Genomic DNA, 27885 nt, shown 5'->3' on the forward strand with positions numbered 1-27885 from the left:
GGCTTGGATCTTTTATTTGTTCGCATTGAAAGGGAAATTGTGGAAATTTGTTTTGTTTGTTTGTTGAATAAAATATAATTTTTTCCGCTCTAAAACGCGGCTAACTTGAAAAATGGGTTTTGCCTTTGGAAAGTGCCTGGCCCGACGCTACCCTTCTATTTATTGCGTCCTTAACTTTCCACAGTATTTGTAAAAAATAAATAAAATGGCATTAATTTGTTAGTAAAGTGAGCGGGGAGTGGGGGCAGGGGCGGAGGGCGCGGTTGCGACAGGGTGTGGGAAATGCGAGCGGTAACTTTTATTTGACATATTCGCGGGAGCATGAAAAATGGCAAAAAAAAATAAATGAAAAGAAACAAGAAGTAAAAATATTTCATTGAAGTTAAAAATGCTTCGCATTTTCTTTATGGCGTTTAGCAGGCGGGGGCGGACTGGTGGACGTGGGTGTGAGTGTGTGGGCGGGCTGTGGGCGGGCTGTGGGCGGGCAATTCCGTTGCCGGGGCAATTTTTTTTTTAAATTGGGTAACACTGGCAACGGGTTAACCACTCGCACATTTAATAAAGACTTTAAGTAACTTAAAACTGTTTGCTTGTCTTTGCGCTGCCTTCCGTTTCGTCTCGCCTCGTCTCGTTTCGTTCCGTTTCATGCCATTCCGTTCCGTATGACGTACCCGCCGGGCTTATGTTTTCGTGATTTGAATTTTAATTAACATTTCTAATGAATATGCGGGCGTTGGCAGTCCAAGCTTGGAGTGGGCCCAGCCCGTATACCGAATTCTGGTTATTTTCTTCTTGCCTGTTTGCTTTCGCATTCGCTGGACTTCAGTTTCAAAGGATGCGCCAGTTTGCCGCGGGACGAGCGCGTTTTATGCTTGTTTGCACTGCCCTATAAAGGTGGAATTCCTATTTCTATTTTTTTATACCCTGAATCCAGTAAACATGGGTATGAGTGTATATTGTATTTGTGCAAAATCCAAATGTATGTAACAGGCAGAAGGAAGCATCTCCGACCCCATAAAGTATATATATTCTTGATCAGAATCAATAGCCGAGTCGATCTAGCCATGTCCGTCTGTCTGTCTGACTTTTTCAGTATACACAAATATTCTATGATACAATAAGATATACTGTAGAAAAAACCAAAGTTATATGCAACTGCGCAATTGAAAATCGAGGTTGGTGCGAAAATTGAAACTTTGTCGATGATTTTTTCTTTTATATCTCGGGTAATAGCTCCGCGCGGAGATATGACGTTCCAAAACGACATAACTCCGCGCGGAGATATGACGTTTCAAAACGACATAACTCCCCGCGGAGATATGACCTTCATCACGATTTTATTCAAAATCGAGGTCGGTGCGAAAATCGAAACTTTTTCCTGGAGTTATGTCGTTTTGAAACGTCATATCTCCGCGCGGAGTTATGTCGTTTTGAAACGTCATATCTCCAGGAAAAAGTTTCGATTTTCGCACCGACCTCGATTTTGAATAAAATCGTGATGAAGGTCATATCTCCGCGGGGAGTTATGTCGTTTTGAAACGTCATATCTCCGCGCGGAGTTATGTCGCTTTGAAACGTCATATCTCCGCGCGGAGTTATGTCGTTTTGGAACGTTATATCTCCGCGCGGAGCTATTACCCGAGATATAAAAGAAAAAATCATCGAAAAAGTTTCAATTTTCGCACCAACCTCGATTTTCAGTTGCGCAGATGCATATAACTTTGGTTTTTTCTACAGTATATCTTATTGTATCATAGAATATTTGTGTATACTGAAAAAGTCAGACAGACAGACGGACATGGCTAGATCGACTCGGCTATTGATTCTGATCAAGAATATATATACTTTATGGGGTCGGAGATGCTTCCTTCTGCCTGTTACATACATTTGGATTTTGCACAAATACAATATACACTCATACCCATGTTTACTGGATTCAGGGTATAAAAAAATAGAAATAGGAATTCCACCTTTATAGGGCAGTGCAAACAAGCATAAAACGCGCTCGTCCCGCGGCAAACTGGCGCATCCTTTGAAACTGAAGTCCAGCGAATGCGAAAGCAAACAGGCAAGAAGAAAATAACCAGAATTCGGTATACGGGCTGGGCCCACTCCAAGCTTGGACTGCCAACGCCCGCATATTCATTAGAAATGTTAATTAAAATTCAAATCACGAAAACATAAGCCCGGCGGGTACGTCATACGGAACGGAATGGCATGAAACGGAACGAAACGAGACGAGGCGAGACGAAACGGAAGGCAGCGCAAAGACAAGCAAACAGTTTTAAGTTACTTAAAGTCTTTATTAAATGTGCGAGTGGTTAACCCGTTGCCAGTGTTACCCAATTTAAAAAAAAAATTGCCCCGGCAACGGAATTGCCCGCCCACAGCCCGCCCACACACTCACACCCACGTCCACCAGTCCGCCCCCGCCTGCTAAACGCCGTAAAGAAAATGCGAAGCATTTTTAACTTCAATGAAATATTTTTACTTCTTGTTTCTTTTCATTTATTTTTTTTTTTGCCATTTTTCATGCTCCCGCGAATATGTCAAATAAAAGTTACCGCTCGCATTTCCCACACCCTGTCGCAACCGCGCCCTCCGCCCCTGCCCCCACTCCCCGCTCACTTTACTAACAAATTAATGCCATTATATTTATTTTTTACAAATACTGTGGAAAGTTAAGGACGCAATAAATAGAAGGGTAGCGTCGGGCCAGGCACTTTCCAAAGGCAAAACCCATTTTTCAAGTTAGCCGCGTTTTAGAGCGGAAAAAATTATATTTTATTCAACAAACAAACAAAACAAATTTCCACAATTTCCCTTTCAATGCGAACAAATAAAACATCTAAGCCAAGTATAAATAGGCATTAAAATAAAAGGGTTCGGTATGCTAGTGCCACGAGTTGACTAGCTAATTTGCATGGATTTGCTTCCATGGCCACTCGAAAGGCAGTGGCAGCTCTTATAGTCCGGGCTGAACTGAAAGCGAACGATTTTAAGTATTTCAAGAAGAGTAGAAACTACATTTATGCGCTGGTAAATGATGTCAGTTTACACAACTGATCAACAAGAGTCGAGGCTTGCGTTTTCGACTATGTAATATGAATGTAGTGTTAGATAGTATGAGAGCTTAAACCAGTTGAAAGTAGTTTATTTCAAACGAGTTGGTTTGTGACTCTAAGACTGTAAGCTCAAAACGGAGACTTTCAAACTGTAACTAGAAAAAATTTACCCTTGGCAGGAATAAGTTGACCCAATCTTTTAAGCAGCTCGGCAGTAGACTAGACGCAGCCTACTTAACTTGTTCGCAGAGCTAAATCAAAGCGCAGCCAACTTAACTGGTTCACGAAGTCGTTTAATCTGGGCGCAGCCAACTTAACTGGCTCACAGAGATGCTCAGTGCTGCCAGATCGCTTGCAACACTAGACCAGAAAATGATTAGCTGATATTTAAGTATTAAGAAGTTAAGAGAATACTGGGATTTAAAAAATAAACAAAATATAAACATACAAAATGGGCGTAGCATTATATTTAAACGTATATTTTTATATAGTGCATATAATATTGAAATTATTGATATATTAAAACGATTTGGTATTTATTTGTTGTCAGAATCCGAGTCCTTTAGCCTGACACAACTCTCTCTTGCGCCGCCCCCTCATATGCCACGCCTGCTTGTCTCAACTATTTCGAGAGCTCAACTCAATTGCTTGTATGAAATACTTTCTTCAATAGTTCCAACTCTAACTTTTGTTCGCGCAACTTTTCTGCTGATGCCACAGAAAAAAAAACAATAAGAAACAGCAAAAAATACTCAAGAGATTTTTATTGGAACAATTTGTTGGTTACAATACGAAAATATGTCAACGATAACAACAATTTTTATTTACATTTTGACGCCACATATAAAATATAAAAAGGACAACAAAATGCCAACAAAAATGGAAAAACTTTCGCCCCACAAAAACGCGTACATATGTAGCTCTCTCTTTCTCTCTATCTCTCTCTCTCTGCCTGTTGGTAGTTTCATATTTTATGCAGTTTGGCAACATTGTTTTGCGAGCTTTATTTGGCCCCCTGCCCTCATGTGTGTGCGTGTGTGTGTGCGGGGTCAGGCGAAGAGTTTTTCCGCCAACTTTTGCCTTTGGCCCCGACAAAATAAAAACAACAAATGTTGGCAAGAAATTGTTTTGGCTTCATATGCGCAACTCATTTTTTTTTGGCCCAACCTTTTGTTGTTGAGCAGAGAAATATTAGAAGCACGTGTATACGTACGATTCTAGGTGGGACAGGGGGCGGAAATGGGGCTGGGGTCAATAATGGGGTAAGGTAAGTTAAGCTCAGGTCTTTGTGTGTGAAACCCTTGTGCCAAAGCTAAATATATATCCGTGTAAGATTTCACTTCGTTAGCTTCGCTCAATGTGCTGGTATCCCATTATTCTTATTTTTTAGATATATTTTTGTAAGTCAGAAGAGAACTCCTGCTGAAAGTTTTTCAACTTTAACTTGGCATTGACTTCTGCTTTTATTTCAGCTATTACTAACAAAAGTTATTATAAACTTAAGCCCTCAACAAAACATTTATCTATTGCTTATAAGTCTCTATTTGATGATTTTCAAATTGTTTTGCTAATTGCTTTATTTATGTTAATGTTAACATAAGTAACATAGGGTTTACTTTTGTACCCAATTTTTTTTTCAAACTATAACAGAAACTGCCCAATTAGGCAATTAATACATTTATCTATCATTTACAAAACCCTATTTTCTGATATTCAATTAGTTTTGCCAATTGCTTAATTTATGCTTAACAGAAACAACAAATAGTTTAATTTTGTGCACGGTATTTTCTTAAAAATAACAGAAAACAACAAAAAAAGACTAATATCGCTTTACAGCGAAGAGAGACACTGTTTACATGCGTGTCTTATCACACGCAGCTGTTTGTGTTGACAGCTGACCAAAGCTCTCACACGCTCGCGCTCTAACAGAGATCAAGAGCGCACATAACATATTGAGTTTAACATTAACAGTGTGAGCGCTGCTATGTGGCGTACAGCTGCTCAGCCGTCAATTGGGGTTTCAGTTGCGTTTTGATAATCGAACCGTGCGATCAACAAGTGAGCGAAGGGCGTGCATAAATCTGCCGTAGTTAAAGGCGCGCGTGAGCAATAGAGATAGAGAGGGAGAGAGAGAGCAACAACAACAACCACAACAGTGCTTATCAAAGCAAAGAACATAAAAAAAGGCACGATAAGCTGTCAGTTTTGTTCCTTTTTGTTTTGTTGTCTAGCTTTTACATTACAGCTGTGCGTGTGTGTGTGTGCGTTGTTTATATGTGTGCGTGCGTGTGTGTACGCCAATTGCGTACTAGATAATTTTGCAAGTGCCTGGCGACAGAGCGGCTGCCCCTCGACTGCGCACCCAGTTGCCAATATGACGTAATTTTCTCTGTGTAAATAAAAGTGTGCAGCAGCAGCAACAACAACAACAACAACAACAAGGGGGTCAAACAGACGGCGCAACAAGTGCAATGCAATTTTAACTTTGCTGAGAACAAAGCTTTGTCTACCTGCCTCGCCTCGCCCCGCCTTCATCGCCGCCTTTGCTGCCCACATTTTGAACGATCATCGTTATGAGCAGCATGTCAGCAGCTGGCGGGGAAAAGCGTCGCAGCAGCACAACGCCGCTGTCGGCGTCGGCGTCGGCAGCGACGCCGCTGGTACGCCGCAAATCGCAACGTGGAAATTGGTTTACGTAAGTTTTTTTTTCGCCACATTTGGCGTCCCACTCACGTGTGCCGAGCATAAGTGTTGTCAAAATGATAGGGTTGTGAAGAGGGAGGGTGAGGGGGTCACGACCACCCACCCAACGCAAAACGGAATCTGCCGATCAACTTTATGACAAAAACAATCAACAACAAGAATGCATAGCAAATGAGCCGCAACAACAACAATTGTAGAACTGAAACGCTGCCAAAAGCATAAGAAATAAATAAACAAAACGGATGTTGACAAAAGAAACCAAGCAAAAAGAAATGTAATCAAGTCGCACGCAGCAATACCCTAACTAAAAGCTGTGCTTACCGCAGGCCAAAAACAAAGGCTTTTCTTCGGCACGCCGCACACTTAATACCCTATTAAGCAGCTGGCGAGGCGAATTGTGAAGCTGAAAGACTTATTGATCAAAGCAAGATGGGCTCAAATATGTCTTTCCATATGCGTTACATGTTTGATCACAAAATTAGTATAACCTGACTTCTGTTTAGGGCTTGGTGCGGGGCTCGCCCATTTTAGGGATGAATAATCCGATGCTTGCATATTCATATTTGTTTTCTTACAACAATTTAAATACATGTATTTTAGTTCTGGTTCAGCTGCAGGGAAACTGAATCGGTTCAAGGTTCAGCTATTATATTGAAATAAGCACCGTTAAATCTGGTGCAAACCGGTTTTTAGTGAAAAAGCGCTTTGCAGCCTTGAAACACTTAACTGTAAAATCGTAAAAAAAAAAAGTCAGCTGAAAAAGCACTTTAACTAAACTAAATAACAGAAGAAAATATATATACTTATATAACAACAGGTGTATGCCCTATAATTATTGAACATAAATCAAAGCTTTCAAATGTGTTTTTGATTTGTTTTTATTAAGCAAAAAATCAACAACAAGAAGGGGGAAAAACATAGACTGTAAAAAAAAGAAACATTAAAAATGTAACAGTTTTTTTTTTCTTAGAAAGTTTACGAGCTATTTAATTTTGTATTATATATACGTATGCGTACCTAGTTTAAAGGGTCGTAAATGACTAGTTTTTATGATTTACGAACATCGTGACTACGCTTATAATATATGTATTTAACTATAATAAATATTTGGTGCGTAATAGCAGACCATAAAAAAACAACAACAACAAGATCAACATACAGCGGCATTGAATAACAAAATTCACACATACATATATATGCACACATATACAAGTATACATATGTGTGTGTGTATCTTAAAGTTACGCCTAGAAAAACAAAATAAACTCGAAAGTTGTCTGTGTTATTTCGCATCTTAAAATGCGCCTGTTAAATGTTATTGTTGCCATAACTGTACTCTGAACTCATTGTGAATGCTTTTTCCTAATGTTTTTATTACCCTCAGAAGGAAGCATATTCGACCACACAAATTATACAAATTGTTAAATATTCTTGAGCAGCATCGTCGTGCCAATTGTCGCCTTTCTATTACATTCTCACTGAGGAGGTTGCCAACGAACTGTTCCCAGGCTGCAGTAAACTGTAGAACAATTGCCACGCCATCTCGATGCTGGGTTCAGGGTATTTTCTAGTCGGTCAGTTTCCACAAGCACACTCTTGTTATTGTTGTTCCATGTGGTTGATAAGCGCTTCAACGACTGATAAAGTTATTGGATACCCAGAGATACTTTGGCGTATTGCTAAGGCCATCAACATTTACGCTTCTCATTCGAGCAAAGCTGCTGAACTGTTCATTTTATGTTTGGATACAAACAAACTGTTTATGGAAATACTTTAAATCCAAATCAAATCCATGATTGTTGCATAAACTGATATATATTGATGGCATAGTTAAGTTGGGCGCGGCGAATTCCATAAGAAACTCAACAGCTTGGTATTAAGCCCGAGATTCCAAAATAGCTTTAGAATATCCAGAATTTACACCTTGAAAAAAAGAAAAAAAGGTTCGCTCGTTTTGTGTTTAGTAAATGCAATTTTGCGATAATTCTTTCAGCAATGTTTTCTACAATCTGTTCCCACTGAAATTACTGGCAAGCCTAGCACAGGAATTTTCTAAAAAAAAAAAAAAACCAGCAGCTCATAAGTTTGTAAAAGTTAAACAAACTTGCTTTCTATATACATATATATATATATGTAGATAGGGTTTACAGTGAGGCAAAAGTTTTTGCTCCTTGTAATCGCTTTGGCCAATTAGAAAACTTAACCTCAATTTGTAAGCAGCTGCAATTGCCATTCAAATTTTGTTGAATGAACCTGCGTCAGCTGCACTTCACCTGCAGCTGCAGCATTGTCACTCAACAAGATTTGCAGCGAGAGTTTCAGTTGCCATTCAAAAAAAAAAAAAAAAAGAAAAATAAAAAGAAATATGTAAATAAAATTCGTTTATGCTTCGCTGCAGCTAAATACCGTTAATGTTGACCAACCGCCCACAGACTTAGGGCGTGTCCTTCAGGTGCAGCAGCACACCCTGCCTACCCTCTCCCACCCCTCTTCGGCCAGCCTTATTATTTATGCATTTTGATTTTAGTTAAAAGCGCGTTGAGCACATTGAGTGCCACTCCAGCTACTCAGACCCCCCCCTTCCAAGCCCCCTCTCCAGCATTTTCCACCCACTGAGCTCACCTGACACCTGCTTTCCCATAATTTCCTGCCATTTCCAACAATTTCCAACTAATTCCAAATACTCGCTAAGTACGCTTTTGTGCTGCTGTCTGATACTTGAATTCTCTGTTTGCCGAGCTCCTTTCTTGGCGCTTGACCAATAATAAAAAAAATATATAAAAAATATATATATTTCTTTATATTTAAGTGGAGAGCTTGAAAAACGGGGCTAGTTGCTTGTTTTTCGCAGAATTTTTGTTAGCATTGCGAGTGCTTGAATTGTAAGAAGTAAAGGCAGCTATTCTTCGGGCTGAATACGGTTGATATAAAAGTACAAGAAATATAGAAATATAGACCTTTACATTTAAAACTTTTATTGGGATTATAAATCGGGCCACAATCAATTCTTCCTTAAGCTCTTAATCTGTTAAAATCTGTTTAACTATTCTAAGTCAGACCACAACTATAACTCCCTTTATTAGGCGGACACACCTCTTGAGTGGACAAACATAAGCAAACGCTCGCTGCCCGTCTAAGAGAGTTAACCTTGTTATATGTGGAGTAACAAATATTTGACATAATATACAAAGATATCTTTCCCTTTTACCAATTAATTTGAAGAAATTTTCTTTTGAGCTTTTCAACTGAAGTCCAAATCCTGATCTAGTATATACATATATACATATCTGTTTTATGGGCTCCGAAATGCCTGCTTCAATTATGATAATTCCTTCGATATGGCTAGATTATAATAAAACTTTAACCTAGCCTCAACTTACAGTTCCACAAAAGTACTACTTATATCCAATATTTAATTTAAAGCAAAGAATTAACATTCGACCTCTTTGTGGTTTCACTTATTTCAGCAGAAAGTGCTTCCATGCGGCCTACTACTATCTGGACGATCCGCCGCATCATCCGAATGCCCCGCAGGTGGACTGGGAGGTGCCTGTGAAGATTGGCGATGAGATACGCGCCGCGGTGCCGGTAAATGAGTTTGCCAAGCACGTGGCCTCGCTGCATGCGGACGGGGATATTGGCTTTAGCCGGGAATACGAGGCCATACAGAACGAGTGCATCAGCGACGATCTGGCCTGTGAGCACTCGCAGCATCCGGAGAACAAGCGCAAGAATCGCTATCTGAACATAACAGCCTGTAAGTACACGCAATTACAGGGTATTCAATATGACTACTTCACACTCATCTTGCTCTTGCTCCTCTAGACGATCACAGTCGCGTACATTTGCATCCCACGCCGGGTCAGAAAAAGAATCTGGACTATATCAATGCCAATTTCATTGATGGCTATCAGAAGGCGCACGCCTTCATTGGCACCCAGGGCCCGCTGCCGGATACCTTCGATTGCTTCTGGCGCATGATCTGGGAGCAGCGCGTGGCCATTATCGTGATGATCACCAATTTGGTGGAGCGCGGCCGGCGTAAGTGTGATATGTATTGGCCCAAGGATGGCGTGGAGACCTATGGCGTTATACAGGTCAAGCTGGTCGAGGAGGAGGTCATGTCCACCTACACGGTGCGCACGCTCCAAATCAAGCATCTGAAGGTGAGTAGCACCCAAAGCTTCGCTGGTGTTATTTGATTCCCATTTCATTTTCACAGCTAAAGAAGAAGAAGCAGTGTAATTTGGAGAAACTTGTCTATCAATATCACTATACGAACTGGCCGGATCATGGCACACCGGATCATCCGTTGCCCGTGCTGAACTTCATCAAGAAATCCTCGGCTGCCAATCCCGCCGAGGCGGGTCCCATAGTCGTCCACTGCAGGTGAGTCAGCGAGGAGAAGCTCCTCCTCCTTGACAGCGGCTTATTGTAATCCTTTTTTTTTTCCTATTTCTCCTTCAGCGCTGGCGTCGGTCGCACTGGCACCTACATCGTTCTGGACGCCATGCTGAAGCAGATCCAGCAAAAGTCCATTGTCAATGTGTTTGGCTTTTTGCGTCACATACGCGCCCAGCGCAATTTCCTCGTCCAGACCGAGGAGCAATATATATTCCTGCACGACGCCCTGGTGGAGGCAATCGCCTCCGGCGAGACCAATCTGCCGGCCGAGCAAATCGAGGAGCTCAAGAATTGTACACCCTACTTGGAGCAGCAGTACAAGAATATCATACAATTCCAGACAAAGGACATACACATCGCCTCCGCCATGAAGCAGGTGAACTCGATCAAGAATCGCGGCGCCATCTTTCCCATCGAGGGCAGCCGTGTGCATTTAACACCCAAGCCCGGCGAGGATGGCAGCGACTATATCAATGCATCCTGGCTGCACGGCTTTCGGCGTCTGCGCGACTTTATTGTCACCCAACATCCGATGACGCACACGATAAAGGATTTCTGGCAAATGGTCTGGGACCACAATGCGCAGACCATTGTCCTGCTCTCCTCGCTGGACGACATTGTGAGTTTGAAGTGCAACAGCACCATTCAAGAAAAATCTCTGACATGCTTCTTCTTTTCGTTAATAGAACTTTGCGCAGTTCTGGCCAGACGAGGCCACGCCCATCGAGAGCGATTATTATCGCGTCAAATTCCTGAACAAGACAAACAAAAGCGACTACGTGAGCCGAGATTTCGTCATACAATCCATACAGGACGACTACGAGCTGAGCGTCAAGATGCTGCACTGCCCCAGCTGGCCGGAGATGTCCAATCCGAACAGCATATACGATTTCATAGTCGATGTGCACGAACGCTGCAACGATTATCGCAACGGACCCATTGTGGTTGTCGACAGGTGAGACAAAGCGAATACTTAGCCAGATGTTGATCCACTAATCCAAGCAATCCTTTATCAGATATGGCGGCGCACAGGCGTGCACCTTCTGTGCCATCTCCTCGCTGGCCATCGAGATGGAATACTGCAATACGGCGAATGTGTATCAGTATGCCAAGCTATATCATAACAAGCGACCCGGCGTGTGGACCTCCAGCGAGGATATACGTCTCATCTATAATATTCTGTCCTATTTGCCTGGCAATCTCAGTTTATTGAAGCGCACCGCGCTGCGCACCGAATTCGAGGATGTGACAACGGCCACGCCGGATCTCTATAGCAAAATATGCAGCAATGGTAATGTCATACACCAACAACAACAACAGCAACAGTTGCTGCTGGCACAGCAGCAACAACAGCTGCTGCAGCTGCAAATGCAACACGAAACACAACAGCTACAACAGCAACAACAACAATCGCAGACGCAGCAGCAGCACACACAGTCAAATCTCATTAGTCATAGTCATGCAACAGCAACAATAACTGAAACAACAAATGCAACTGCAACAAATGCAACAACAAACACAAATACAAATACAACACATACTAATTCTAGCTTATTGCCCATCTCATCATTGTTACCACCCACAGTTGCTCCATCATCCATCACACCCACACCCAGCAATGACATGCCCAATCCAACAACAACAACAACATCAACAACAACTACAACAATTCCTACACCAACAACACCAACAACTGCAACAACACCTACAACTGATCTAACCCATACTAATGCTAATTTTACCACTGTTACTAATAATGCTGCTGATGTGCCGCCAATTGTTGCTCTTAATGCTGATGAACTGGCCCAACAACAACAACAACTGCATCAACAACAACAAATGCTCGCGCTGATGCAACAACAAACGCAACTGCAACAACAATACAACACGCATCAACAACAACAACAATCGGATAATGCCAACTGCCTGCTGTCGCCCACGCATGTTGATGAATTGCTGCAACCTGCAACAACAACAACAACAACAACAACAATGTCAACAACTTTGTGCAACAACAACAACAACAACAACAACCTGCAACAACCGGCAGCAGTCACAGATGCTCAAAACTTAGATATTGTAGCTTAGATTTAATGTTACAAAATAATTGAAAAAATCATTTTATAAATGCTAGCATATAAATACAACTAAATCTAAATATACATATAAATATATATATATAATTATTATTACAAAATTTAACATAATTAAATATATAATTATTGTAAACATTTGCCTAGTTTTATTAAGCGCGTCCTTAAACCTATTTTACATATTATTTAACATTTATTTATTGCTGTACACGTTCTTCTTTTTACCCATATATTGTTTTAAATATCTTTTCGAGTCCTTAACAAATCCTGTTTATAATTAAATACCCGATCAATCGATTATTAATGTTCAATTTACATTCAAATTGTATTCAAACGTAGTCGCAAGCAAGAAACATAAATTAGACAAATAAGCAAAAACTAGCAGCAAGGCACATGATTAAATATATTTAATAAATATATATACATATATCATAATAATGTTTAAATGTAGTTAAACGCACAAAATGCAAAAATAGTTCCCAAAATGAAAAAAACACAAGAAAGAAAATAACACACACAAATTAAAGAAGACGAAAATTGCCCTCAATTTGTTAAATCGAATTAATTAGTTTTTATGTACGAGTTAATCGAAAATTTGTGCCATGCTCGAAATATTGAGTTGAAATCAGGTTCTTATATAAGGTCAGTTTACCGTTAAATATTGTCATATTGTTTGCCAAATTGATTCAATGTCCGTCATACAATCTGTTAACTGTTTTTTTCTGCTCAAAATTCTTCACAACGATTTCAAATGTTGAAACTTAAAAAAAGAAATACAAAAAAAAAAAAAAAAACGTAGCGAAAATTATGCGAATTTAATAGAGAGGAAAATGAACATATTTACGACAAATTTTGCATACATATAGATAATGTCATGTCTAGATATAACATATATATATATATATATATATATAATATATGTATTTATATATGTATTTTCAAAGGCACAAGAAATATTTTCTCAAATTTATTCAAAGCACCTAAACATGCACCGCATCACTGTAAATCCCCAAAAAACAAAATTAAATTAAATAAAGTTAAATAAAAAAATTGATGTAGAACACACACACACACACACACACACAGGCACATCACAAATGTAAATATATGTACGCCTCGTAGTTGTAGAAACGCTTGAAAGAATGAGAAAAATAACTTGGCTTAAGGCGAGCTCTTAATCGGCTCTTCACGCTATAAATATTGTAAAAAAAAAAAAGAAACGAAAAAAATAAGTAAATAAAAAAAAAAACATTGCGAAGAAAAAGAACAAATTGCTTAGCGTTTAGTATTTAAGAACTAATTGTGTGTAAATCGTAGCGCAGGCAAAGTATTACTAAAATAGAAATTCGTGTGGTAAAAAGAAAACATAAACAAAATAGAAAAGAGAAAATTGAAAATTGTTTTTCTTAAATGTAAGCAAGACAAAAAATCGCACCAGAAATAAGATTTAAAATATGAGCACAGGGTGTTTCCCCTCAAATGGTCCAATGCCATTTTGTACAGATTCAAAACTAATTTAATAATCGAACGCTTGTGTGTTCCAGTCTAAAAATGGGCTCAGTGGATTACACAAGCATAAAACTACATATAAATAGTATATAGCATGGAGCAAGTCCGCTTTAAAAATATATATATATATGTATGTATGTATGTATGATCCGTAAAGCGTACACAGTCGGGTTTCGCCCAACAATTATGCTTCGCGCACGCCACATTCACTTCGGATTTAAGCCACATTTAGGATTTATGCATTTGCGAACGCGAATGCGATTGTATATGTATATGTATTTACTGATAAACAACATAATGTTTTAAAGACTGGTTTTTTGTACACTTTATCTTAAGCGCAGATCTACTACTGTCTATATTAATTATTCATTATTGTATCCAAACTTGATTTCAATCAAAATTGCTTTCGATTTCGAGTATACCAAAACTTCAAGTTCAGTTCTTGGCAAAATACCTTTAATAGATATCATTATTAAAATGAAATCCAATCTCTACTCTATTATTTCGCCCAAACAAAAAGCTGCATTTCTAGATGAAAAGTAAACAAAAAAAAAACCTTTAACCTAACGACCAATTTTTGAAATTATTTTTGTTATAGAGCTATGCAAAACTCTAGACACTTGTATTAACTTAAGTGTTTAAGAAACGTTCTACTTATAAAGAAAGCTTGTAAATTCTCATAACTTAAAAAAAAAGAAACGGCAAAACTAGAATGCTTCATCTGTAATATACGAAAAGCCCATATTATTTTCGAAAAACAAAAAAAAAAAAAACGATAACTAAAGCATTTTAACTATGAAAACACAAAGTAGCTATTAGTTATACATAATGTATGTATTATTAAAACACAAAAAACGAAAATATTTAATGAATGAATGGATGAATTTGTAAATGACAGCCAAACAATCTGGACAGCATCTGGCCTGGCCATATATTCCCAGCCAATGTGAAGAAAACAGCCGAAAAAAAAAATAAATAAAAAATATTCAAAAAAAAAAAAAAAGAAAAAAACTGCACACACTTCTCGAGCAAGGAAACCTTTCCAAGACTAACTACCTTCACAAATCATATAATTAATATATATATATATAAATATATATATTATCTAATTGACGGTGTTATGCAATTTATAAATGTGATGAATGTCAAACTTAAGCGTATAAAAACGTATACAAAAATATTAAAAAAAAACCAAAAAAAAAAAAAACAGTTTAGTAAAAAAGCTGAAATGTAGCGAAAACCGAAGTAAGCATAACCCACGATTTTAGAGCTAAGCATAAAGCGAAGGGTTGATACCAGAAAGCAGCCCATAGTTTTTAAAGGGAATTACAGAGTAGCAGCAAATGAGGATAAACAGTTAAGAGAGAGAAGCGTAGAAGTGCAGCAAATGGAGTAAAGCAAGTTTAAAGAGTAGCAAACGCTTCTACAAGTAAAGAAGCAAAGAGTGGCGCGATAAGATAATGAATCTCGATATACCAGAAAATTGAAAGAAAACAAAAAAAAACACAAGCAAAAAAATATAAGTTTATGTACACCTAAGTTAACGGATAAGCTAATGAAGAGTTGATATGGATGCAAGCAAAAAAAAAAAAAAAAAACAAAAACAACAACAAAAAACAAAAAGAAATCTTATAAACCTAAAGTGAATGGAAATACAAATAAAGAACATCTAATTTAAATTGTTTAGAATCGGACTCACATTCAAAGCGGAGCGCGCGATTGCAATGTAAATTCCACATCCATTTGGCCAAAGCTGCTGCGCGGGAACACGTCGGGCAGCCAGGAGATATATAATCCACTTTTTATCTGTTAGCAAAGAAATTACAGGGTATTATAAGGTACTGTTATAGGCTTAGCTTAGGTTACAACGTTTCAACCTGGCATTCCACTTGGCCAAGAAAACCCCTTCGATTTTTGTTTAAAGCAAACATTTTGGTACTTTGAAAAGATATCTTTTAAACACGTTTTGATTTTGTCTTCAGACTGCATGAGGATTTGAGCCCCGAACTTTGTCTAACCCTTTCTAGAGATTGTGTTTGAATATAAGTATTTGAGCAAATAATATTTCTAACAAGTTGAAATGAAATTTCCTTATTGTGGAATGCCAGGTTTACGATGCGCATTCATAATTTTAGCCATCTGCAGCTATGTTAGCGACTAGTTTTAAATAACAGTTAAAATTTGCACCTGTTGCTCGACATCGAAGAGCATTTTAACCATAAAAAGCCGCAGTTTTGTATGCACCAAGCGCTGTTTGCCCTGTGCAGCTGTCTGCGCGGGCGTCTGACGCACATAGGGCACAAATTGTCCATCTGCATGGCGTTCAAAGCAGCGCTCCAGCTGCAAGCTAATCTATTTTTAACAGAAACATCAATTAGTTTTCTGAATTAAGTAATATGATAAGACATACATTGCGACTGCTGAAGATGCGCTTCACAGTGTGCGAGGCGCTGAAGTGCCAGACATACTTGCTAAGACCTTTGTGTCTGCCGGCTTCGATGACTGTAACTTGGTGCAGGGGACGCCGCTTGATGCCCGCACTGAAGCTTTTGCTAAAATGCGAGAATGTTTCCTGAAATATACTAATATTAGATACATGTTTTCGATATATATATATAACTATTTGTCCTGACTAATTTGTGATCAACACACAGGACAAATCGCAAGGATTAGGAGAATTTCACACACACACAATGAATCTCACCTTGTGAACATGAAAACTTTGGAGCAGCTGCCGCGTGGTAACTGCCTGCATAGCCGCAGGATCCGGCTCGATGGATACGTTGAGCAGCTCTATCACATAGTCCAGCCAGGCCTGATAGGCCAATGCCGGCTCCACAACCACGCCCACAGCCTCAGCAGCAGTTTTGCAGTTCGGCTCATTAACAATGAGCGCACGCTTCGCTGGCAGCGGCGGTTGCTTGCGCGTCTTGACCTCCTCCACAATTTCAGAAGCTTTAATGGCGGACTTCTTGACCACCGCAATGGTGGGCAGCTCTATGGCATGCAGCTGATTGGTGGCCGCTGGCGGCGCCTTTGTGTAGATAGGCTGAGGCGCCAGGATGTTGAAGGGTTCGCCGACCAGTGGCAGCTCAATATCGTCGCTGCACAAATCAATTTGGTCGGTCAGCTGATACTGATCCATCAGCTCAATATTGCAATCGGTCAGCTCCAGATGTTGGTCCTGCTGCTGCTCAGCGTATATATCGAAATTGGACAAAAGCTGCGCGTCGTTGACCAAACTGCTGCAGTTGCTATTCGAAGATGGCGTGGTGTTCACATCGTAAATGATGTCCGACAGCTCCTCCGGCATGGGCAGCAGCTAAAATATAAGTATTTATATTAATTATGCATCTTCGCTGACTGCAAAAAGCTTACATTCGTGTCTGCCACACAGAATTCATCGTCAAATATGTATATATCTTCGGCAGGATCAATATCGCCGCTTAAGTTGATGCTCAAGCTCAAGCGCAAATCGTCGTGCGTGGCCTCGCCCAGTGGCGTCTCCAGCTTGTCGGGCATCCAGAACGTTTGCAGGCTTTTCGTAAAGTTGCCATAGATTGTTTTGCCCTGCGGTGAACTGAGTATGCCGGCCAGCACGAGCAGCAAATGGTCACAGATTTCGTCCTGCATGACCAGCGAGTTGTCCGGCTCCACGATAATCTTTAGCTTGCGACAGGCACACGCATATGTGCCCTTCTTGGTGGACAGTCCATTGGCAAGGGCCGTCACGTGCAGCTGCCCAGCTGGAAATGTATTGGAGGACTCGCACTTGACAACAAACGTGGTTGCGTTTAGGCGCTGCACAGCCGGCAGCTGTTCCCGCTCTTCGGCCGCCTTGTACAGCTGCCAGAGCTGTTGCTTCTGTTCCAGACTGATGTTCAGATTCCAGAGCACCTCGCGCGACACCGTGTACACCTGCGCCTTGGGCATCTGATCGTGACCCTCGCGGCAGGCTTTTATGTGCCGGCAATCGTTGGCGGCCTTGCATGCATCCACATAGCACACGGCCTTGCTGGACACCACAGCTGCGTTCGGTTGCAGCGACAGAGTCACATCCTCAATGCACACAAAGTTGCGCGGTTGCGCCTCCGGATCCCGTTCTTTGGTGCGCACCGAATAGATGGCACAGCCAGCACGCCGGCAAACGAGTTGCACGCCATCGAGCACATTCTTGTTTTGGGGACATGTGGTATTCCGACAGAGGAGCGCACGACTGCCATTTATGGCGCCACAACTTGCACATTTTCTCAAGCCGCGTAATGTGGGACGCTGAATTTGTTTTAAATCCGCACTTTTAGTTTCGCTAGACATAACCGCAGTGCTGCCAGATCACCCGAGAAACATGGCTAACCTATCGATACAACTTACCTGTTTGTTATCGAACGAGACGTTATTTTTAAGCGCCAAGTAAAAATTTCAAATTTGTTTCATTATAATTTTGCAGTTTATTAAACAATTCTTAGTTATACAGTTATAATAGATCTTAGTTCGGTCAGCATCAAGGAATAAGTGTATTTATTATAAAATTATAAAATTACCTACTCGCTACATGCCGCTCCAAACTTTCTAGACAGTCAAATTCAACCTGAGCCTCAATCCAGCAACTGCAAAGATTGTCAATATGCGCGTTATGTTGTTTTGGAACGTCATATCTCCACGCGGAGTTATGTCGTTTTAGAACGTCATATCTCCGCGGGGAGTTCTGTCGTTTTGAAACGTCATATCTCCGCGCGGAGCTATTACCCGAAATATTAAAAAAAAATCATCGAAAAAGTTTCGATTTTCGCACCGACCTCGATTTTTAAAAAAATCGTGATGAAAGTCATATCTCCGCGCGGAGCTATGTCGTTGTGGAACGTCATATCTCCGCGCGGAGTTATGTCGTTTTGGAACGTCATATCTCCACGCGGAGTTATGTCGTTTTGGAACGTCATATCTCCGCGCGGAAATATGTCGTTTTGGAACGTCATATCTCCGCGCGGAGCTATTACCCAAAATATTAAAAAAAATCATCGAAAAAGTTTCGATTTTCGCACCGACCTCGACTTTGAAAAAAATCGTGATGAACGTCATATCTCCGCGGGGAGTTCTGTCATTTTGAATCGTCATATCTCCTCGAAAAAGTTTCGATTTTCGCACCGACCCCGATTTTGAAAAAAATCGTGATAAAGGTCATATCTCCGCGCGGAGTTATGTCGTTTTGGAACGTCATATCTCCTCGAAAAAGTTTCGATTTTCGCACTGACCCCGATTTTGAAAAAAATCGTGATATAGGTCATATCTCCGCGCGGAGTTATGTCGTTTTGGAACGTCATATCTCCGCGCGGAGTTATGTCGTTTTGAAACGTCATATCTCCGCGCGGAGCTATTACCCAAAATATTAAAAAAAATCATCGAAAAAGTTTCGATTTTCGCACCGACCTCGACTTTGAAAAAAATCGTGATGAACGTCATATCTCCGCGGGGAGTTCTGTCATTTTGAATCGTCATATCTCCTCGAAAAAGTTTCGATTTTCGCACCGACCCCGATTTTGAAAAAAATCGTGATAAAGGTCATATCTCCGCGCGGAGTTATGTCGTTTTGGAACGTCATATCTCCTCGAAAAAGTTTCGATTTTCGCACCGACCTCGATTTTTAAAAAAATCGTGATGAAAGTCATATCTCCGCGCGGAGCTATGTCGTTGTGGAACGTCATATCTCCGCGCGGAGTTATGTCGTTTTGGAACGTCATATCTCCACGCGGAGTTATGTCGTTTTGGAACGTCATATCTCCGCGCGGAGTTATGTCGTTTTGAAACGTCATATCTCCGCGCGGAGTTATGTCGTTTTGAAACGTCATATCTCCGCGCGGAGTTATGTCGTTTTGAAACGTCATATCTCCGCGCGGAGCTATTACCCAAAATATTAAAAAAAATCATCGAAAAAGTTTCGATTTTCGCACCGACCTCGACTTTGAAAAAAATCGTGATGAACGTCATATCTCCGCGGGGAGTTCTGTCATTTTGAATCGTCATATCTCCTCGAAAAAGTTTCGATTTTCGCACCGACCCCGATTTTGAAAAAAATCGTGATAAAGGTCATATCTCCGCGCGGAGTTATGTCGTTTTGGAACGTCATATCTCCTCGAAAAAGTTTCGATTTTCGCACCGACCCCGATTTTGAAAAAAATCGTGATAAAGGTCATATCTCCGCGTGGAGTTTGTCGTTTTGGAAAGTCATATCTCCGCGCGGAAGTATGTCGTTTTGGAACGTCATATCTCCGCGGGAAGTTCTGTCGTTTTGAAACGTCATATCTCCGCGGGGAGTTCTGTCATTTTGAAACGTCATATCTCCGCGCGGAGCTATTACCCAAAATATTAAAAAAAATCATCGAAAAAGTTTCGATTTTCGCACCGACCCCGGTTTTGAAAAAAATCGTGATAAAGGTCATATCTCCGCGCAGAGTTATGTCGTTTTGGAACGTCATATCTCCTCGAAAAAGTTTCGATTTTCGCACTGACCCCGATTTTGAAAAAAATCGTGATAAAGGTCATATCTCCGCGCGGAGTTATGTCGTTTTGAAACGTCCTATCTCCGCGGGGAGTTATGTCGTTTTGAAACGTCATATCTCCGCGCGGAGCTATTACCCAAAATATTAAAAAAAATCATCGAAAAAGTTTCGATTTTAGCACCGACCTCGACTTTGAAAAAAATCGTGGTGAAGGTCATATTTCCGCGGGGAGCGTCATATCTCCGCGGGAAGTTCTGTCGTTTTGAAACGTCATATCTCCGCGGGGAGTTCTGTCATTTTGAAACGTCATATCTCCGCGCGGAGCTATTACCCAAAATATTAAAAAAAATCATCGAAAAAGTTTCGATTTTCGCACCGACCCCGGTTTTGAAAAAAATCGTGATAAAGGTCATATCTCCGCGCAGAGTTATGTCGTTTTGGAACGTCATATCTCCTCGAAAAAGTTTCGATTTTCGCACTGACCCCGATTTTGAAAAAAATCGTGATAAAGGTCATATCTCCGCGCGGAGTTATGTCGTTTTGGAACGTCATATCTCCGCGCGGAGTTCTGTCGTTTTGAAACGTCATATCTCCGCGTGGAGTTATGTCGTTTTGAAACGTCATATCTCCAGGAAAAAGTTTCGATTTTCGCACCGACCTCTATTTTGAAAAAAAGGGTGATGTAACCCCTTGCCATTTTGTCGATTTGGGTCAAAATTTTGGATTTTTTTTTTTGATGCCAATCGTTAGAGCTGATCCTTACGAGTCAAAAATGGTAGGAAATTGAAAAAACGTACGTTATTTGACAGAAATATTCCTAATAATCATCAAAAAGGTTGAATTTACGAACGAATCGGTTTTTTGTCAAAAACATTTTTCAACCCATCGATTATTAATTTGTTTGAATGCCAATTGATGGTAGGGATCCGTACGCATTCGAAAAGGTATAACATATTAAAATCAGACATTATTTACCCGAGATATTAAAAAAAAATCATCGAAAAAGTTTCGATTTTAGCACCGACCCCGATTTTGAAAAAAATCGTGATGAAGGTCATATCTCCGCGGGGAGTTCTGTCATTTTGAATCGTCAGATCTCCTCGAAAAAAATTCGATTTTCGCACCGACCCCGATTTTGAAAAAAATCGTGATAAAGGTCATATCTCCGCGCGGAGTTATGTCGTTTTGGAACGTCATATCTCCTCGAAAAAGTTTCGATTTTCGCACCGACCCCGATTTTGAAAAAAATCGTGATAAAGGTCATATCTCCGCGTGGAGTTATGTCGTTTTGGAACGTCATATTTCCGCGCGGAAGTATGTCGTTTTGGAACGTCATATCTCCGAGGTGAGTTATTTCGTTTTGGAACATCATATCTCCGCGCGGAGTAATGTCGTTTTGGAACGTCATATCTCCGCGCGGAGTAATGTCGTTTTGGAACGTCATATCTCCGCGCGGAGTTATGTCGTTTTAGAACGTCATATCTTCGCGGGGAGTTCTGTCGTTTTGAAACGTCATATCTCCGCGGGGAGTTCTCTCGTTTGGAAACGTCATATCTCCGCGCGGAGCTATTACCCGAGATATTAAAAAAAAATCATCGAAAAAGTTTCGATTTTCGCACCGACCTCGACTTTGAAAAAAATCGTGATGAACGCCATATCTCCGCGGGGAGTTCTGTCGTTTTCAAACGACATATCTCCGCGTGGAGTTATGTCGTTTTGAAACGTCATATCTCCAGGAAAAAGTTTCGATTTTCGCACCGACCTCTATTTTGAAAAAAAGCGTGATGTAACCCCTTGCCATTTTGTCGATTTGGGTCAAAATTTTGGATTTTCTTTTTTTGATGCCAATCGTTAGAACTGATCCTTACGAGTCAAAAATGGTATGAAATTGCAAAATCGGACATTATTTGACGGAAATATTCCTAAAAATCATCAAAAAGGTTGAATTTACGAACGAATCGGTTTTTTGTCAACAACATTTTTCAACCCATCGATTATTGATTTGTTTGAATGCCAATTGATGGTAGGGATCCGAACGCATTCGAAAAGGTATAACATATTAAAATCAGACATTATTTACTTAGATATTAAAAAAAAAATCATCGAAAAAGTTTCAATTTTTGCACCGACCTCGACTTTGAAAACAATCGTGATGAAGGTCATATCTACGCGGGGAGTTCTGTCGTTTTGAAACGTCATATCCTCCGCGCGGAGTTATGTCGTTTTGGAACGTCATATCTGCGCGCGGAGTTATGTCGCTTTGGAACGTCATATCTCCGCGCGGAGTTATGTCGTTTTAGAACGTCATATCTCCGCGGGGAGCTCTGTCGTTTTGAAACGTCATATCTCCGCGGGGAGTTCTATCGTTTTGAAACGTCATATCCTCCGCGCGGAGTTATGTCGTTTTACAACGTCATATCTCCGCGCGGAGTTATGTCGTTTTAGAACGTCATATCTCCGCGGGGAGTTCTGTCGTTTTGAAACGTCATATCTCCGCACGGAGCTTTTACCCAAAACATTAAAAAAAATCATCGAAAAAGTTTCGATTTTCGCACCGATCTCAATTCTGAATAAAATCGTGATGAAAGTCATATCTCTGCGGGGAGTTATGTCGTTTTGGAACGTCATATCTGCGCGCGGAGTTATGTCGCTTTGGAACGTCATATCTCCGCGCGGAGTAATGTCGTTTAGGAACGTCATATCCTCCGCGCGGAGTTATGTCGTTTTGGAACGTCATATCTGCGCGCGGAGTTATGTCGCTTTGGAACGTCATATCTCCGCGCGGAGTTATGTCGTTTTAGAACGTCATATCTCCGCGGGGAGTTCTGTCGTTTTGAAACGTCATATCTCCGCGGGGAGTTCTATCGTTTTGAAACGTCATATCCTCCGCGCGAAGTTATGTCGTTTTACAACGTCATATCTCCGCGCGGAGTTATGTCGTTTTAGAACGTCATATCTCCGCGGGTTCTGTCGTTTTGAAACGTCATATCTCCGCACGGAGCTTTTACCCAAAATATTAAAAAAATCATCGAAAAAGTTTCGATTTTCGCACCGATCTCAATTCTGAATAAAATCGTGATGAAAGTCATATCTCTGCGGGGAGTTATGTCGTTTTGGAACGTCATATCTGCGCGCGGAGTTATGTCGCTTTGGAACGTCATATCTCCGCGCGGAGTAATGTCGTTTAGGAACGTCATATCTCCGCGCAGAGTTATGTCTTTTTAGAACGTCATATCTCCGCGGGGAGTTCTGTCATTTTGAAACGTCATATCTCCGCGGGGAGTTCTGTCGTTTTGAAACGTCATATCCTCCGCGCGGAGTTATGTCGTTTTAGAACGTCATATCTCCGCGCGGAGTTATGTCGTTTTAGAACGTCATATCTCCGCGGGGAGTTCTGTCGTTTTGAAACGTCATATCTCCGCGCGGAGCTATTACCCAAAATATTAAAAAAAAATCATCGAAAAAGTTTCGATTTTCGCACCGACCTCGACTTTGAAAAAAATCGTGATGAACGTCATATCTCCGCGGGGAGTTCTGTCATTTTGAATCGTCATATCTCCTCGAAAAAGTTTCGATTTTCGCACCGACCCCGATTTTGAAAATAATCGTGATAAAGGTCATATCTCCGCGCGGAGTTATGTCGTTTTGGAACGTCATATCTCCTCGAAAAAGTTTCGATTTTCGCACCGACCTCGATTTTTAAAAAAATCGTGATGAAAGTCATATCTCCGCGCGGAGCTATGTCGTTGTGGAACGTCATATCTCCGCGCGGAGTTATGTCGTTTTGGAACGTCATATCTCCACGCGGAGTTATGTCGTTTTGGAACGTCATATCTCCGCGCGGAAATATGTCGTTTTGGAACGTCATATCTCCGCGGGAAGTTTTGTCGTTTTGAAACGTCATATCTCCGCGGGGAGTTCTGTCGTTTTAAAACGTCATATCTCCGCGCGGAGCTATTACCCAAAATATTAAAAAAAATCATCGAAAAAGTTTCGATTTTCGCACCGACCCCGGTTTTGAAAATAAACGTGATAAGGGTCATATCTCCGCGGGGAGTTATGTCGTTTTGGAACGTCATATCTCCTCGAAAAAGTTTCGATTTTCGCACTGACCCCGATTTTGAAAAAAATCGTGATAAAGGTCATATCTCCGCGCGGAGTTATGTCGTTTTGGAACGTCATATCTCCGCGCGGAGTTATGTCGTTTTGAAACGTCATATCTCCGCGCGGAGTTATGTCGTTTTGAAACGTCATATCTCCGCGCGGAGCTATTACCCAAAATATTAAAAAAAATCATCGAAAAAGTTTCGCTTTTCGCACCGACCTCGACTTTGAAAAAAATCGTGATGAAGGTCATATTTCCGCGGGGAGCGTCATATCTCCGCGGGAAGTTCTGTCGTTTTGAAACGTCATATCTCCGCGGGGAGTTCTGTCATTTTGAAACGTCATATCTCCGCGCGGAGCTATTACCCAAAATATTAAAAAAAATCATCGAAAAAGTTTCGATTTTCGCACCGACCCCGGTTTTGAAAAAAATCGTGATAAAGGTCATATCTCCGCGCAGAGTTATGTCGTTTTGGAACGTCATATCTCCTCGAAAAAGTTTCGATTTTCGCACTGACCCCGATTTTGGAAAAAATCGTGATGAAGGTCATATCTCCGCGCGGAGTTATGTCGTTTTGGAACGTCATATCTCCGCGCGGAGTTCTGTCGTTTTGGAACGTCATATCTCCGCGCGGAGTTATGTCGTTTTGAAAGATCATATCTCCAGGAAAAAGTTTCGATTTTCGCACCGACCTCTATTTTGAAAAAAAGCGTGATGTAACCCCTTGCCATTTTGTCGATTTGGGTCAAAATTTGGGATTTTCTTTTTTTGATGCCAATCGTTAGAACTGATCCTTACGAGTCAAAAATGGTATGAAATTGCAAAATCGGACATTATTTGACGGAAATATTCCTAAAAATCATCAAAAAGGTTGAATTTACGAACGAATCGGTTTTTTGTCAACAACATTTTTCAACCCATCGATTATTGATTTGTTTGAATGCCAATTGATGGTAGGGATCCGAACGCATTCGAAAAGGTATAACATATTAAAATCAGACATTATTTACCCGAGATATTAAAAAAAAAATCATCGAAAAAGTTTCAATTTTTGCACCGACCTCGACTTTGAAAAAAATCGTGATGAAGGTCATATCTACGCGGGGAGTTCTGTCGTTTTGAAACGTCATATCCTCCGCGCGGAGTTATGTCGTTTTGGAACGTCATATCTGCGCGCGGAGTTATGTCGCTTTGGAACGTCATATCTCCGCGCGGAGTAATGTCGTTTAGGAACGTCATATCTCCGCGCGGAGTTATGTCGTTTTAGAACGTCATATCTCCGCGGGGAGTTCTGTCGTTTTGAAACGTCATATCTCCGCGGGGAGTTCTGTCGTTTTGAAACGTCATATCCTCCGCGCGGAGTTATGTCGTTTTAGAACGTCATATCTCCGCGCGGAGTTATGTCGTTTTACAACGTCATATCTCCGCGCGGAGTTGTGTCGTTTTAGAACGTCATATCTCCGCGGGGAGTTCTGTCGTTTTGAAACGTCATATCTCCGCACGGAGCTTTTACCATAAATATTAAAAAAAATCATCGAAAAAGTTTCGATTTTCGCACCGATCTCAATTCTGAATAAAATCGTGATGAAAGTCATATCTCTGCGGGGAGTTATGTCGTTTTGGAACGTCATATCTGCGCGCGGAGTTATGTCGCTTTGGAACGTCATATCTCCGCGCGGAGTAATGTCGTTTAGGAACGTCATATCTCCGCGCGGAGTTATGTCGTTTTAGAACGTCATATCTCCGCGGGGAGTTCTGTCATTTTGAAACGTCATATCTCCGCGGGGAGTTCTGCCGTTTTGAAACGTCATATCCTCCGCGCGGAGTTATGTCGTTTTAGAACGTCATATCTCCGCGCGGAGTTATGTCGTTTTAGAACGTCATATCTCCGCGGGGAGTTCTGTCGTTTTGAAACGTCATATCTCCGCGTGGAGCTATTACCCAAAATATTAAAAAAAATCATCGAAAAAGTTTCGATTTTCGCACCGACCTCGACTTTGAAAAAAATCGTGATGAACGTCATATTTCCGCGGGGAGTTCTGTCGTTTTGAAACGTCATATCTCCGCGTTGAGTTATGTCGTTTTGAAACGTCATATCTCCAGGAAAAAGTTTCGATTTTCGCACCGACCTCTATTTTGAAAAAAAGCGTGATGTAACCCCTTGCCATTTTGTCGATTTGGGTCAAAATTTTGGATTTTCTTTTTTTGATGCCAATCGTTAGAACTGATCCTTACGAGTCAAAAATGGTATGAAATTGCAAAATCGGACATTATTTGACGGAAATATCCAAAATATCATCAAAAAGGTTTAATTTACGAACGAATCGGTTTTTTGTCAACAACATTTTTCAACCCATCGATTATTAATTTGTTTGAATGCCAATTGATGGTAGGGATCCGTACGCATTCGAAAAGGTATAAAATATTATAATCAGACATTATTTACCCGAGATATTAAAAAAAAATCATCGAAAAAGTTTCGATTTTAGCACCGACCCTGATTTTGAAAAAAAATCGTGATGAAGGTCATATCTCCTCGAAAAAGTTTCGATTTTCGCACCGACCCCGATTTTGAAAAAAATCGTGATAAAGGTCATATCTCCGCGTGGAGTTATGTCGTTTTGGAACGTCATATCTCCGCGCGGAGTTATGTCGCTTTGGAACGTCATATCTCCGCGCGGAGTAATGTCGTTTAGGAACGTCATATCTCCGCGCGGAGTTATGTCGTTTTGGAACGTCATATCTCCGCGGGGAGTTCTGTCGTTTTGAAACGTCATATCTCCGCGGGGAGCTCTGTCGTTTTAGAACGTCATATCTCCGCGCGGAGCTATGTCGTTTTAGAACGTCATATCTCCGCGCGGAGTTATGTCGTTTTAGAACGTCATATCTCCGCGGGGAGTTCTGTCGTTTTGAAACGTCATATCTCCGCACGGAGCTTTTACCCAAAATATTAAAAAAAATCATCGAAAAAGTTTCGATTTTCGCACCGATCTCAATTCTGAATAAAATCGTGATGAAAGTCATATCTCTGCGGGGAGTTATGTCGTTTTGGAACGTCATATCTCCGCGCGGAGTTATGTCGTTTTAGAATGTCATATCTCTGCGGGGAGCTATGTCGTTTTGGAACGTCATATCTCCGCGCGGAGTTATGTCGTTTTGAAACGTCTCCGCACGGAGCTATTACCCGAAATATTAAAAATAATCATCGAAAAAGTTTCGATTTTCGCACCGACCTCGATTTTGAATAAAATCGTGATGAAAGTCATATCTCCGCGGGGAGCTATGTCGTTTTGGAACGTCATATCTTCCGCGCGGAATTATGTCGTTTTAGAACGTCATATCGCCGCAGGGAGTTCTGTCGTTTTGAAACGTCATATCTCCGCGCGGATCTATCACCCGAAATATTAAAAAAAATCACCGAAAAAGTTTCGATCTTCGCACCGACCTCAATTCTGAATAAAATCGTGATGAAAGTCATATCTCCGCGGGGAGTTATGTCGTTTTGGAACGTC

The 27885-nt window shown here is 40.9% G+C and overlaps 2 protein-coding genes across 9 annotated transcripts in view; one reads left to right on the plus strand and one right to left on the minus strand.

Annotated features, from left to right (window-relative positions):
- Ptp99A (Protein tyrosine phosphatase 99A) overlaps nucleotides 1-15381 on the plus strand; it is a 149405-nt gene extending 134024 nt beyond the window's left edge. For 3 of the 7 annotated variants that reach the window (XM_032439431.2, XM_070207692.1, XM_032439433.2), the window contains 6 exons: nucleotides 9236-9525; nucleotides 9594-9934; nucleotides 9991-10157; nucleotides 10236-10791; nucleotides 10859-11127; nucleotides 11189-15381. In XM_032439431.2, coding sequence (XP_032295322.1) covers nucleotides 9236-9525; nucleotides 9594-9934; nucleotides 9991-10157; nucleotides 10236-10791; nucleotides 10859-11127; nucleotides 11189-12260 — 2695 coding nt within the window. In that variant the 3' untranslated portion in view covers nucleotides 12261-15381. Of the gene's footprint in view, nucleotides 1-5085; nucleotides 5761-9235; nucleotides 9526-9593; nucleotides 9935-9990; nucleotides 10158-10235; nucleotides 10792-10858; nucleotides 11128-11188 lie in introns of those variants that run through there. The other 4 variants (XM_032439434.2, XM_032439432.2, XM_032439435.2 and 1 more) reach the window with 4 other exon arrangements.
- On the minus strand, nucleotides 12501-18114 carry LOC6635035 (uncharacterized protein C2orf42 homolog). 2 transcript variants are annotated; one of them, XM_032439437.2, is made up of 6 exons: nucleotides 17153-18114; nucleotides 16479-17096; nucleotides 16185-16346; nucleotides 15962-16126; nucleotides 15474-15580; nucleotides 12501-12532 (listed from the first exon to the last, which is right to left on the minus strand). In XM_032439437.2, exons 1-5 carry the CDS (start codon nucleotides 18086-18088, stop codon nucleotides 15476-15478), a joined length of 1986 nt encoding a protein of 661 aa, XP_032295328.1. In that variant the 5' UTR covers nucleotides 18089-18114; the 3' UTR covers nucleotides 12501-12532; nucleotides 15474-15475. The 2 variants fall into 2 exon arrangements, with proteins under 2 accessions (XP_032295328.1, XP_002058614.1); XM_002058578.4 differs by lacking the exon at nucleotides 12501-12532 and adding an exon at nucleotides 13220-13456.
- Nucleotides 18115-27885: the final 9771 nt, after the last annotated feature.

The sequence above is a fragment of the Drosophila virilis genome, chromosome 2 (genome assembly GCF_030788295.1).
Source record: "Drosophila virilis strain 15010-1051.87 chromosome 2, Dvir_AGI_RSII-ME, whole genome shotgun sequence".
NCBI lineage: Eukaryota > Metazoa > Arthropoda > Insecta > Diptera > Drosophilidae > Drosophila > Drosophila virilis.